The 13,956-nt window shown below is 41.7% G+C and overlaps 1 protein-coding gene across 4 annotated transcripts in view; it reads left to right on the forward strand.

The window, feature by feature from the left end:
• UNC80 (unc-80 homolog, NALCN channel complex subunit) overlaps positions 1 to 13,956 on the forward strand; it is a 172,525-nt gene that overhangs the window by 148,426 nt on the left and 10,143 nt on the right. For 3 of the 4 annotated variants that reach the window (XM_059703001.1, XM_059703002.1, XM_059703000.1), the window contains 8 exons: positions 188 to 313; positions 1,516 to 1,639; positions 2,354 to 2,560; positions 5,371 to 5,555; positions 6,191 to 6,356; positions 7,705 to 7,884; positions 11,584 to 11,722; positions 13,631 to 13,687. In XM_059703001.1, the coding sequence (XP_059558984.1) occupies positions 188 to 313; positions 1,516 to 1,639; positions 2,354 to 2,560; positions 5,371 to 5,555; positions 6,191 to 6,356; positions 7,705 to 7,884; positions 11,584 to 11,722; positions 13,631 to 13,687 (1,184 nt within the window). The remainder of the gene's footprint in view (positions 1 to 187; positions 314 to 1,515; positions 1,640 to 2,353; positions 2,561 to 5,370; positions 5,556 to 6,190; positions 6,357 to 7,704; positions 7,885 to 11,583; positions 11,723 to 13,630; positions 13,688 to 13,956) is intronic. The other variant, XM_059703003.1, reaches the window with a different exon arrangement.

A 13,956-nucleotide genomic window follows, 5' to 3' on the forward strand; every position in this document is an offset into this window, starting at 1 on the left:
GCTGAATCCAGTGTTATGTTTGAGCTGACTCCAGACATTACATGCCTTCAGAAGAAGGCAACAAGAACAGATTGAAAGTAACATGCCCAACCTTCAAATTATTATTATTATTGAATGACACTCCCTTACAATGGTTGCATGAAATTGCAATAGCCAAGGCTGGTCATGTGCTCTGTTTGTATTTCAGGTGATGGGAGTGGTAGGACCTTCCAGTGTTGCTGATGGATTACCCCTTCTTCATCTCAGCCCTTATCTCTCACCACCTCTGCCCTTCAGCACAGCTGTTGTCCGGCTTGTAGCATTGCAGATACAGGTGTGACTGCCTTACCTGTTTGTCACGCTCATTCAGTTGCTGGTCGAGGCACCAGATCACGGTGTTCTCTTTTTGTTTTCTGCAAAGGCTGGGCAAAATCTGTGAAACAGAAGTGTGAACATCTCCAAACTTTTACAGTTTGGAGTCTCAGCCCTGAGCTTGGCCCTAAGTTGTGCTTCTGTAATTCTTCTCGAGATCTCAAAAATAGCAGAGTCGTTCAGTCCTACCATAACCTCAGGAACCACTTCAGACATTTAAAATGTTGCATATACCATAGGAAAATAATAGTTCTCAGATAATCAGCACACAATTATTAATTCAAAGAGACAGTAATATTCAAAGTCTGGTTTTAAATTATTTGTAGAAAGAATGGCAATATACAGTTCTTTCAAATGTTATTACTAGACTTTGAATATTTTAATTTTCTTTAATGATTGTGGATTGACTATTCTGGGTACTTTTTTTCATTCTCCCAGCTATTTTATTTCTTAAAATTAGAATAATCATTCCCAAGGCAAAAAGTGCAGAATGCAAATTCTCCTGCCTCTTTCTGTGTGTCTGATGTTTGTGACTGATAAATCTTGGGAAGTATGCTACTGATGTAAATGGATAACTGACCCCTTCATTGTCTGACAGCCATGCTTCGTGGGCTATCAGCCAGAGAATGGGAAGATGATAGAAAAGAAATTAAGCAAGGACTGTGGCTCCCATGCAGAGGGAAACAGTGATATCCCTAAAGTGATACACTTCAATCATTTGGGTACAGAGATCATTTCTTTCTTTCTGTATTACCTATTGCCTCCTGGCTTGGAGAAGGCCTTGCAGGGGTCAGAGGACTTTTAAATGACTTCCAAGTGGATCAGGGGGCAAGTTCTCATTTTCTTCCTTTCCTTTTGTCTTGAAATTATTTATTGGTGGACCCATGGAGAAAACGAATGGGGAAATATGGTTGTTTTGTAGCAGATCATAATTTTTCATTTAATATTCAAGACGTTATTGTTTTTTAGGTATATAGCTCTCAGTTATGTCAAGCAAATAATGGTAAAGTATCAGTTTTGAGTGAATCTTGGATGCTGCACAGATGACAATTGAACTCAGTTTACAGGAGCAACCACCAGCGAGTCACCATCTCGGTCATGCTGTATTAAAACCAACATGAGTATGGGGGTCAATTAATCTCTTTTTCTATTATTGCTGCACAGGCTTTAAAAGAAGATTTCCCTTTAAGCCATGTGATCTCCCCATTCACCAATCAAGAGCGAAGGGAAGGGATGCTTTTAAACCTACTCATCCCATTTGTGCTCACAGTAGGATCTGGAAGCAAAGGTCTGATTAATTTAACTAAAGGAAATTTATCATTGTTTCGTTGTCTTAAATGTCAGGTTTTATTTCTCTTTCTTTTTCCCAAAAAGGCCATCACTGAAGTCGATCTGAATGATTTAAACAGGGTTACCTTAGGAAATAGATTTTCCTTCATTTTCAATTTAGCTACCCTGCGTCAAGACTTTCTCTGCTCCATTTCTTAGAAGATCAGTTGTATTCAAAATCATTTCAGTACAGCAAAAATCAGGAGACCATTGTTTCAATTAAGAAAATGGTATTAATTAAAGTACAGTATTATATGAATTGACAGATGAACGGGCCATGTACCCTACTGCCACTGGGGTTAGTGTAATCCTGCCACTGCCATTAAATTCCAATATAGTTTTACCACTCGTCCTTCTTGGGAGGGTTTTTCTTTTAGGAAAGTTTATATCAAATGTAAAGACTGTACATTGTGAGTATTTGAGCAGAAAAAGGAAAGGCAATGGAAATGGTAAGCAGGAGATTTGGCTAAGAACACAAGCCCTTGGGCGCTGACCATGGAGCAAACAGTGCCAGGAACACTTGTCCATAGGGGAAGCTGTACTTTGTGGGGAAAGACCCGCATTTCTAGTTTGGAATTGGACAGAGAGCTGAGTTGTTCTGTGTCTGATGTGGGAAGTCTACCTCGTGACTTGCTTGTCTTTCCACTTCCCTTTCCCGAACTCTGCCCCTCAGATAGCCCGTGGCTGGAGCAGCCCGAGGTGCAGCTGCTACTGCAGACGGTCATCAACGTGCTCCTGCCTCCGCGGATCATCAGCACGTCCAGGAGCAAGAACTTCATGTTGGAGAGCTCCCCCGCTCACTGCTCCACCCCGGGGGACGTGGGGAAAGACCTGCGCAGGGAAGGGCTGGCAGAGTCCACCAGCCAAGCTGCGTACCTAGGTGGGTTCTTTCTCCGTCTCCCCTCCTTTCTCTCTCTGTAGATACACAGGTGTATGTAGAGGTATGTATGCAGGTGTATGTATATGAATATACATACCTACTTAGTTACCATCCACTTTGACTCAAAAATATGTATTTTTAAAGGCCTCCATCAGGAAAGTACTGAAAGACTCCACTTGAGCAAGTAAGAAGCACCACCCTTGCAAAAGAGCCTGGTTTCTGCCAATAAACACATGTCCAAAAACAGTCTGTTCATATCTGTGAGGCCTAAATCGCTTGGTCATTTCTGTAAGAGCGTCTGGGCCTGTAAGGAAGGCTTCTGCAGTGAGAATTCCTCCTTGTTGACGAAGCATGAGATCGCTAATGAGGCTATCATCCCTAACTGTTATCAGATCGCGGCTCAGCCTCGTGTGGGAGGACACTGCATTGCACAGCTGGAGGGATGTATTGGTCTGTCAGCTGTGTGAATGGAGCCCCTAGAGTTGGGCAGCCGACATCCTGCACAGCAAGACATATGGCCTTGCTGTATATTGTGCCTGCTACTAGCTGTTTCTCTTCCCTTACAATATGGTCTTAAATCTCTGTCTTGATCTTCACTCCAGTGATCTTGCTCTCCTGTAAGCTTGCTAATTCCCTTCCCCTCCACTCCTGCTTTCCCATCACCCTGCCCCTGCCTTTCACTTGATCCTGACCCATGCATTACTGGAAAGCCACTCTCTGGCCCTGAATAACCTAAGCCAGGGGGGAAAGACCACTCTTGCCACAGCACTGAGAATCAGGAGCATGCCAGCAGAAAATCGAAAAAGGAGGAAGTTGAGTAAATCTTGTCTGACATTTTCAATTCACCAAAGCAGGTCTTGGTGAGGAGTATAAGATGGACACATACACCTGTAAAACCAGGTGCTTGCTGTTGGGAATGTGTGCGGTGTATGAACTGCATTATGAAGGGGTGCATTTGAAAATGATGTGATTGACAATGACAATGAGAATTAAAAAAGGGGTAAAAACGGAAGAAGCATGTGCATAAGCCCTACCCACGTGGGGCTTGGCTGCCGGAGGCATGAGAATACAGGGTTCGGATAAACTCCAGACTCTGGGACAAAGCCCTGTGGGAGTTCTGGGATTATAGAGAGGATGTGGAGAAAGAGGGCTTCACGTCTAAGAGGAGGATAGGAGAAAACACTTAAGTGACTCTTCTTAGTTCTCTCCACTTTCTACCTTTTTAATGAAGGCCGCTCCTGGGTCACTCTGCCAAGCTACTGGAGCTTTATTTTAAATTCATTTTTACATTTATTTGAGCATTACTGTGCACTCAGAGGTGTTTTCTATTCTTCACATTATCATCACGTTGCACCCTCATAACAACTCTAAGAAGCCAATGTGTCATTTTAGGAATAAAGAGGCTAAAGGCCCAGAAAGATTGAGTAACTTACCTAAAGCCTCACAGTTAAGAAGTGGCAGGTCCAAATTGCAAGTCCAGGCCATCTAGCAGCAGAGTCCCTGCTCCTGAGCCCTTTGCTATTCTGTTTGCGTGTTGAGCTGGTGGAGGAGAAGATGGAAGTGGGATGGCAGACGCCCAGAAAAGGCCAGCGGGAACACAGCAGTAGAAATGTCACCAGGATCAGGGTAGGGGAAGAGCAGGGTTGCTTTTTGATCATTTGTTTGTTTAGTTGCGGGAGGAGAGGAATTGAGATGAGTGGTTGCTGTGAAAAGTGAGGTTTTGAAGAGGGTGGTGGGTAAAGAAAAATCTTACAATATCTCACTCTGTTACATGGCATGGTTTTCTCCTGGAAATGCCCTAAATAGATGGGAAAGGTCTGTGTGACTCTTGAGGACTTCAGGGAGTTAATATCTATGTGTCTTTTAGTTGCTGAGATGGGCTTTCAGTCATGATCAAGAAGGCCCAGGGCCCCTTGACGGCCCCGTGGCAGACTCAGGGGGGAGGGCTGTGGCCAACCAAGCTCCCACCAATCTTTGATGTCTTTACAGCATCCTGGTTGGTCCTGACACACTGGGAATTCCCCTTTCTGTGGGGGGGTAGGGGGGGGATGGAGTGGGGAGTAGATTATGACATGGCTGCTAGAATCTGAAAAAGAAGAGATATTGTGAGAGAAATCCAACAGGGCTTAGTAATAGTCCTCATGCACAATATGGAGGTGGGGCGGCGGGGGGGGGGGGGTAGTTTTTTGTTGTTGTTTTTCAATCTGGAAGGATATATTCCAACACACCTACTGGTTACCCCCTAGGGAGCAGTTCAGGGTGGGATCCAAAAGAGAGCTGAGGGGAAGGACTTTTTTGTTTTTGACTTTGTGCATTTCTGCATGGTTTGATTTTACTTTTAATAACAAGAATATATTATTTCTATGCTTAAAAGGAAAATATTTTAGAACACTCATGTTTTAGTTTAGGATGTGGGTGATATGCTGGTATTACCAGAAAGCCACCACCATGACCAAATGTTTGGAAAGCAAGATAGTGTCCACACATCATGTGTAGAACACATTTCCCTTTCAATTCTACGAACTGCTTTGCAATGTCTTTTTCAAAAATAGTACTTAAATGCCCCTAAGAAAGATATCTGTGCTCTCCGATTGAGAATGAAAACATGTCTACCACACAAATGTTTGTCTTCGTGTCAGAACACTCTCGCTCGCTCAGGGGTATGTGTAGGTTTTGGGAATCATGGAGAGAGTTTGGAAATTTAGAAACATTCTGATGCATAGCAGGCGGTGGGCTGGGCAGCTGGGGGCGGGCAGGGCTCCTCCGAAGCTCCAGACCAAGGCTCCGTCTTCTCTCTCCCTGCTGTGAAGCTCTCAAGGTGATTCTCGTCTGCTTCGAGAGGCAGCTCGGGAGCCAGTGGTACTGGCTGAGCCTCCAGGTGAAGGAGATGGCCCTGCGGAAGGTTGGAGGCCTGGCCCTGTGGGACTTCCTGGACTTCATCGTGCGGACCCGAATACCCATCTTCGTGCTCCTGCGCCCGTTCATCCAGTGCAAGGTGCGCTGCCTGCGTGCGTCTCCTTCCAGGAGTGGCAGCCCCAGGAGTGAGCTGCTCTCCCGACTCAGGGCCACAGCAGCGATGTTCATGGACGAACCATAGCTAGTTAGCAGGACCTGTTAAGATCACGCTGGGTGAGGAAAGGGCTCAAAAGTGTAGCCCAGAGGATCAGATTTCATGTTAGAAGAACCTTCACAGCCTATAGAACTTTGCGTCCTCCCCACTCACTTCCTCCTCTCCTCCTTTCCCGCCCCCCCAAAAAAATAAAAATTGACCCTGAGGAGTGATCTAGAAAATGTTCTTTCTTTAGTGGCAGGACTGAGGTCTGATTTTAAATGAACAGAGAAAGATGTGATAGTTAAAGCATGTTTGTCCTCTGAGACCCTCACTATTCTATTCCATTTTATTCCTTTCTTCTTCTTCTTTTTTTTTTTTAACCTTTTATTCTTCTCATGCCCCGATTTCCTGGGGCAGTGATTCAAAGCAATGTATTGATTAAGCACGTCAACACTGTCCTATAAACTTCATATGGATAACCTTAGGTAACCCTCACGACCAACTATGAAATAAGTGCAATGATTAGCCCATTTAACAGATGGGGAAATTGAGGCCCTGCATCTCCGCCTTCCTTCCAGCTTCTGGCCCAACCAGCGGAGAATCACGACGAGCTTTCTGCCCGGCAGCACATTGCTGACCAGCTGGAGCGGCGCTTCATCCCCCGCCCTCTGTGCAAGAGCTCCCTCATCGCCGAGTTCAACAACGAGCTGAAAATTCTGAAGGAGGCAGTTCACAGTGGGTCAGGTGCGTGTGCATGGGTCTGGCCAATAAAGATGCCACTCTTCGGGTCGCTGCACTCTTCGGAACCATTTGGGTTAGCCATTTCGGAACCCTGACAGATTTGCCTACGCGATCATTGGCAACAACAAAACCAATCAAGGGGACATCATTGGTTTTATTGTACTCCTTTTCTAAACATTGTTTGCGATATTTATTTCAGTAGGTAAGCTTCTTTTTTTTTTTTCTTTTCTTTTAGTTTAACTGGGGAAAATATATTTTAAGTATGTGCCTTCATTTCCTTTTTGGAAAGGAGAAGGGGGACTCGCATGCATTGAGCATCTATTCTATGGTAGATTATTTCATAGGTGTTATTTCATTTAATCCACACAAATACCTACAAGATGTCTAACTGAGAGTCCACTTATAGCATGAGGAAGCAGACTGATAAAGGATCAGTAACTTACATGCCAGTGACAACAGGGAGGGGACTTAAAGCCAGGTCTGCAGGATTGATTAGAAAGCCTCGAACCCTTCACCAACAAGGAGAGAGGGTTGAATCAGAGCTGGCAGACGAGGAGATACTTCCTTTATATTTTTCAAAGTATTTTCTTTGGGAATACATTGCTTGCTTTTTTATAACAATGATGAACAACAGATTACGGAGGAAGAAAAATAAATCATCTGCCATTAGAGGGCAGTCCATACCCATAAGTGGAATATTCTGTGTGTGGCTTTTTTATTGTTGCTTGCAAAGTATTAAAGACAAAAATTTTGACAAGTACAATCTTGGAGAAATTTCCACAGAGCCATTTAAATATTCTGCTTTATAATAAAAGAATCTGACATAGAACCTTGGGGGGTATTTTATGAATTGTAATTTCCAGAAAAGGAGAATAAGAGAACGGTTTGATTATATATTCTGATTTTTTTTTTTTTTTGGTAAGGTTTCCATCAGACAACACATTTATTACTTTCATATACTTGTGTCAGGTGAGGTATGTTTCTCAGTAAAATGTGCCAGGTTGGAAACTACAATTCGTGTCAAAATTAATTTGCATTCTACCAGCCTTGGAAAATGAAATTGAAAAACAGTAAGAGAGGAAGCAATGTCAAAGCATTTCACATTGTTGGTAATTTCATGCTCCCACCAGGAAACTATTCCGTTTATAACAGTGGCCAATTCTAACTTTTCACTTTAAAAAATAAATGTTCTCACTTCCCATTTGCTACTTTGTCTTAAAGGTCATTCATCTGGGACACACCATTTAACAGACTTTTCTTAAAAAATACAAGTGCTCAGGGAGGAGTGTGAGGCAAACACTTGTTTTCAAGATCCTCACCAGGGATTTCCTTTGGTCTCCCCACCCCCTAGCCTACCAGGGCAAGACGTCCATCAGCACCGTGGGCACCTCCACCTCTGCCTACCGCCTGAGCCTGGCCACCATGTCCCGCTCCAACACGGGCACCGGCACCGTCTGGGAGCAGGACAGCGAGCCATCCCAGCAGGCCTCGCAGGACACCCTGAGCAGGACCGATGAGGAGGATGAGGAAAGTAGGTCGCCCCACAGAAGCCGGCAGGTGGGGGTTGGGGGGAGAGGGCAGGGGGCAGGAGGTGACACAGCTTGGCCATGCCAATGTGGGCTTGAGAAGGATTTCTGCCTTTCCAACCCTTGTCATTCTGACCCCCTGGTCATTTTCACAGCAAGGTTTTAAAATGGAACTGTAGCTGATTCCGTGATTCCTACAGCCTGCTCTTCTTACAAATTTCTTGATGTACTTGATCATCTGGGAGGAATTCAGGCAAAAAGTAAATCTTTGCTTTGAGCTTATATATTCAGCTTTTTTTCATTAGCGCTCATTTAAATTGTGCTTACGTAACTAAGGGAAGCGTTTATGCTCCTTTCTCCTGGCCACCTTGCTTAGAGGGTTGATCCCCTTAGATCAGCGGTTCTCAACCTGTGGGCCGCGACCCCTTTGGGGGTCGAACGACCCTTTCACAGGGATCGCCTAAGACCATTGGAAAACATATAATTGCATATTGTTTTTGTGATTAATCACTATGCTTTAATTATGTTCAGTTTGTAACAATGAAATTGAGGGTCACCACAACATGAGGAACTATATTAAAGGGTCGCGGCATTAGGAAGGTTGAGAACCACTGCCTTAGATGATTCCATTGGGCAAGGAAAAGTGAGCAATGAATAGGTTCAGGACTCAGAAGGGATCAGTAGGCTCTCCCCATGGTCGGCAAACTGCAGCTCTTTGGCCCCTTGAGTGTGGCTCTTCCTAAGCCTTAGGAGTACCCTAATTAAGTTAATAACAATGTACCTACCTATATAGTTTAGGTTTAAAAAATTTGGCTCTCAAAAGAAATTTCAATCATTGTACTGTTGATATTTGGCTCTGTTGACTAATGAGTTTGCCAACCACCAGGCTATCCTATCTAGAACGTGAACCAGCATGCTGTTCGGAAAGAATACCCGTGACTGAAAGAGCCCATGAGCTTCTAAGGCAGTGGTTCTCAACCTGTGGGTCGCGACCCCTTTGGCGGTTGAACGACCCTTTCACAGGGGTCGCCTAAGACCATCCTGCATATCAGATATTTACATTACAATTCATAACAGTAGCAACATTACAGTTATGAAGTAGCAACGAAAATAATCTTATGGTTGGGTCACAACATGAGGAACTGTATTTAAAGGGCCAGAAGGTTGAGAACCACTGTTCTAAGGCATATGCTTAAGATTTGGTGTTGTGAAATGAGGAGTAGGGTGCTTTTTTTTTCATTTTTGTTTTTTATTTGTTTCACATTCATGATTATTCTGCATTAGTTTCAGATGTGTACAGCAAAGTGAGTAGGAGCAGGTTTTAAAAAATAAGAGGTGAAAGGTTCCATTAAATACTACTATTATTTAATGCTTTTTAAAATTGCATTGATTATTTTCCAAGTGTGTTTTAAACACACTCTGATGTAACATTTATAGTGAAGTGTGCTGTCAATGGATGCCTTAAGAATGAAAACAAAATCTAAATCTTTGATCAGAGCCCCTTCAGAGCAAACAAAAACAAAAAGCCCTGAACTAAATGAAATAGAGGGAATGGGAGCTGACGACAGAATTTTAATTACTTAAGAAGAATGAATGTGTTCTAACAGCCTACTAGAGTTGGAATGGGTGAGAGAGGAGAAGAAATAAATGCTGTGTCAAAACACCTATGAATAATGTTATCAGATTTAGTTTCAGAGTTAATCAGATAACAAAGTGATAATTATATTGTCCTGCACCCAACCTATCGACATACTTGTTTCTAATGCACCCTGGTCACTGCTCGTGGGAATACTCCTAAAACTGTAATTAGGGAAATGTTGAAGGGGTAAACAAAAAACAAGAAAATGAAATGAGAGAGATAAGGATCAGCAGTTTGAATATTTGTTAAGTCCTAGGAATAGTTCAGAACTTAAAGTAATATCTATTTTTCTTTTAATGTTTGAGGTAGTCTCTCAGCAGTTTGTTTTTTAATAATGGGAAATGATACAACCCGTCTTTAGAAGAGCTAAAGGTATTTTACAGGTCCCCTTATGAATCAGTAGATAACCTAAGCAATAGGAAGGAGCTAGGGGTGTAAGAGTAGAGAAGACATAAACAGAGATATCATTGACCAAATGCCAACGCTCACACAGTGACAAGTGTGAAATTTTTTGCTAATATTCTGCTCTCAGACATCACAATCATCCCAATGAAAGCAGGGTTGCTAACAAATGTCGTAGTGTGGTTGTGATGTGAGTGTGTATTGATTTATATGAACTGGGCTATGAAAGCTAGAGGGTTGACTGCTTTGAATTAAACTGTTTTTTCATTTAATCATCAAACCTGTTTTAAGATCCAGCAGGAACAGGGAAGTATGAGAAAGATATGTTCTCTGCCCTCTAAAATCTTAGAGGTCTTGTAGAGGAGATAACATTTTGTCTAATGGAAGAATGGAAGGTAGCACATGATTAATCACCAAACAAATATTGAGACAAATATTGAGGGTATAAGTGTTAAGTGATATATTAGTTTGAATAAGGGGGGGGATCAATAGGAGCTGAAAGGCCTTTGAATCACAATTCTATCCTACTACTTTTTCATGATTTTTAAGGCACATTTGCTAGTTTGCTTCCCTGTACATGCACCTAAAAAGTAAATACTATTCTATAATAAGAATCAACTTCAACCCATCATTATATAGCAAATTACAATTTCTAGCACTTTTTATATTCACTGTCTTGGCTTGAAATAACTTTCATTAGAAATATGACCACTTGGAATATTTTAAATAAATGATATCAGATGACCTTAGATGGTAACAAAAGTTCACCAAAACTCTATGTTAAACAAAATATGTTTACTGTCCAGTGATAAACAATGTTAGCTCACTTAGAATGAGGTAACTTTGTCATAAATTCTGTGCTAAGTTAACCTTCACAGGGATTTGAATACATTGATTTCTGCTTTTATGGAGAAAACAAGACTATGTGCTTAAACTTAAAATTTAGGTTAATATTATTTATGAACTTTTAGGTTTTCAAAAATAGTTTTCAAAAATATATCTGAAATAGTCTTTCTCTCAGCAGTCTAAAAATCATTAAATGTACTGAATGTAGCATTTGAATATCAAAGAAATGTACTTGATTCTTTCAGTAACAAAGTTTCTCATTTAACTACTCCTGCAATGTTTAAAAAAATTATAGTCCAGCTTTTGTGAATTTACAGATCCCCTTGATTTTCACAAATAATCTACTTCTAAAAATGGACAGGAAGTTTATATTTATTTCATGAAAGCTGTTCAAGAATTGGAGATGTGTGGATCTGAAGAATTGTTATTCATCCCTCTGTGCAGATTAAAAACTAAAGAACCTAATGGTCTTTTGTGATTTTTTCCCCCCCGGATGTACATACTTTCATGTAGCTTTATTTCAGCTAAGTTTTCCTCACCCAAATGAAAGAAGCATCACTTTAACTTGCAGTTCTATTTCCATCCTCAAGGTGACAATGTTCAGTAACTAGAGGCTAAGCTTTATACAAATAGGAAAGGTGTTTAAGACCCCAATGTCTTGGTTTTTAATCTGTACAAAGGGACAAAATGATCATTTCGCTTTAGAGACTGTCGTAAGGTTATATGCAAGCCAAGGATGGGACCCACCGGCAAATTTGGATTGGGTTTTCTGATCAATGCTGTAGTTTTATAACACCCCATTCTTTGCCCCTCTCAGATGACTCTGTGAGCATGCCCAGTGTGGTAAGTGAACAAGAAGCTTACCTCCTGAGTGCCATTGGAAGGAGGAGGTTCTCCAGCCACGTCTCTAGCATGTCCGCACCTCAGGCTGAGGTGGGCATGTTACCCAGCCAAAGGTAAAGAGCCATGGATATTTTATACTCTGCATTTGGGGGAAAGGTAGAAATTCTGAAAATTTGCTCCTGTTATTCTGAAAAGGCTGAAAAGGAAGCAAACAATCGATGTTTTTAAGTAGGTCATTCAACTAGGGTTGTACAGGCAACAATTAGCGGCGAGTTTTCTAAGCCAGGGCTGTAGAAGGGATTTCAACTTCTGATCCAAGCATCGTTTCTCCTTTAAAATGCTCCATAAATAGACACATGGTCTTCTTTCAAATGACATTCTCATATTTCTGATATATAATTAGCTAAGCTAATAATGAGTACCTGGCAAGTATCTAGGACTAGCTTGATATATTTGGTAAAGTTTAGACTTCTGGTATGTCGTCAGTATTTAGTTGGAGTTAGTGATGCTTAACCAAGCAGAAAAGGACTTATGCTACTACGTGTGACCGTGGGCAGGTCATTCACTAAGAGTCCACACCTTTCTCCTCTGTGAAATGAGGAGGTTGGCTAAAGCAATTGTTAAGTAACTTCTCTATCTATAGTTCCATGATTCCATGATTAAGCCCTTTAAAACATTTTGTTTGGTGTTCTTTGCTTCCTAAGAATATACTATAAAATGTCCTAAAAATATAAAGTCATTTGAGCAGTTATTGGTAACTATCAATATTTTTAATTGTTAGCAATGTGCAAGGTTCCCTCAGGAATAAAATAAAACTATCAATTTGTTTAAAGTTTTATTTAAATTAGGGAATTATAGGAATTTAAAATAGAGCTGTTGTTGTTATTGTTATTTACCTAAAATTACCAGGCCATAAATTCCCCTTGGACATATCTGTTAAGGGGTTAACTCATTTCCAGGGACAAAATTTGTTTTATTAGAGACATACTAGGAATCCAGAAAGATAATCTAGTTGCACCCTTTGAGCTTGAGTCCTGTTTTGGAAGGCTAGTGAAGGTAATAATGTCTATGTGCACTGGGGAGACAGGGCCCTGTTTTTGGACACAGAGGCTATTTTTACAGTGTACTCGATTAGTTAAATGATCCTTTGGAGGCAGGCACTCCAGTTTTCCAGTTTTCTAAATGGCTTAACAAGTATTTATTGAGTACCTCATAGGTGCTTATAAGCTCAGTACTAGGCAGTGAAGGAAAGGCAAAGTATGACACAATTTCTGCTCACAAATCCCAAAATCAACTGCATCCAAGTAAATCAATAAACGATTAACTTATTCTTTCACCAACCTGACAGGTTTCTTCTCTTGCCATTTACCATTCAGTCACTAGAGGATGGAGTAAGGAGGTAAATGGAGTTCCATGTGGATTTTCCAGGGTTACCTTTCTTCCATTTGTTTACTTGCCTTTTCATTGCCAAATTAGCAGTGGAAGTTGGGTTCTTTCTTTACTTTTCTTTGTGGCATCAGTTCCAAGAGTTTGGTTGTGGCAGTTTATGGTAAGTGGTTTCTGTGTGATGATATCACCACGCACAAGAAAGAAGCAGCGGTCTGCTCGATGAAACGTCATGTACATAAGACAGGTTAAAAACAATAACCACCCAGCCAAATGGTTACCGAAGGAATGCTAGTTTCATCTTGTACAGACTCATTCTGCAATGTGTTCCTGAGCCCATGTTTTTATTTGGAGCTCATTTTAAGTCCCAACTCTTGACTAATAAGCAGATCACTCCTCTGAGAGTCGTGTTCATCCCAAGTCCCTCCTATCCCCATTGCCTTGAGTCCTATGTCTTGACAAACCCAGCACAAGGTGAAATGGTTGACCGTCTCCTTTTCCTTCCTTGTTCTGTTAAATTTATTTATTTACTTTTGGTTCTGGGAAGCAGAAAATCGCATGCCTTTTTTCCCTTTTTCTTTCATTTGTTTGCATTTTCTTTCCCTAAATGCTTCATCTCCCTACCCCTCCTGCAGTGAACCTAATGTCCTCGACGACTCCCAGGGCCTGGCCGCCGAGGGCAGCCTCTCTAGGTACAGTGTTAATCAATGCTACCTGTCTATTGGTGTCTGTGCTGGGAAACTAGCTGTTCCCCGTCTCCTCTGTCTCTCTGTCTCCTCTCGCCCGTCTTGATACCTATTTCCATTTCTTGCCCTTTGTTGTTCATGAACACACAAGCCTGGAAGTCAAAGGTGTAGCCTCCTTCATTTTCAGCTTCAGAGCTCAGTCACAAATGGCCTAAAAAGCTTACTAAAAAAGAAAAATCTGTCGAGTTCCTTTAGGGGCTAGTCCCATGGACATC

This window comes from Myotis daubentonii, chromosome 7 (genome assembly GCF_963259705.1).
Source record: "Myotis daubentonii chromosome 7, mMyoDau2.1, whole genome shotgun sequence".
NCBI lineage: Eukaryota > Metazoa > Chordata > Mammalia > Chiroptera > Vespertilionidae > Myotis > Myotis daubentonii.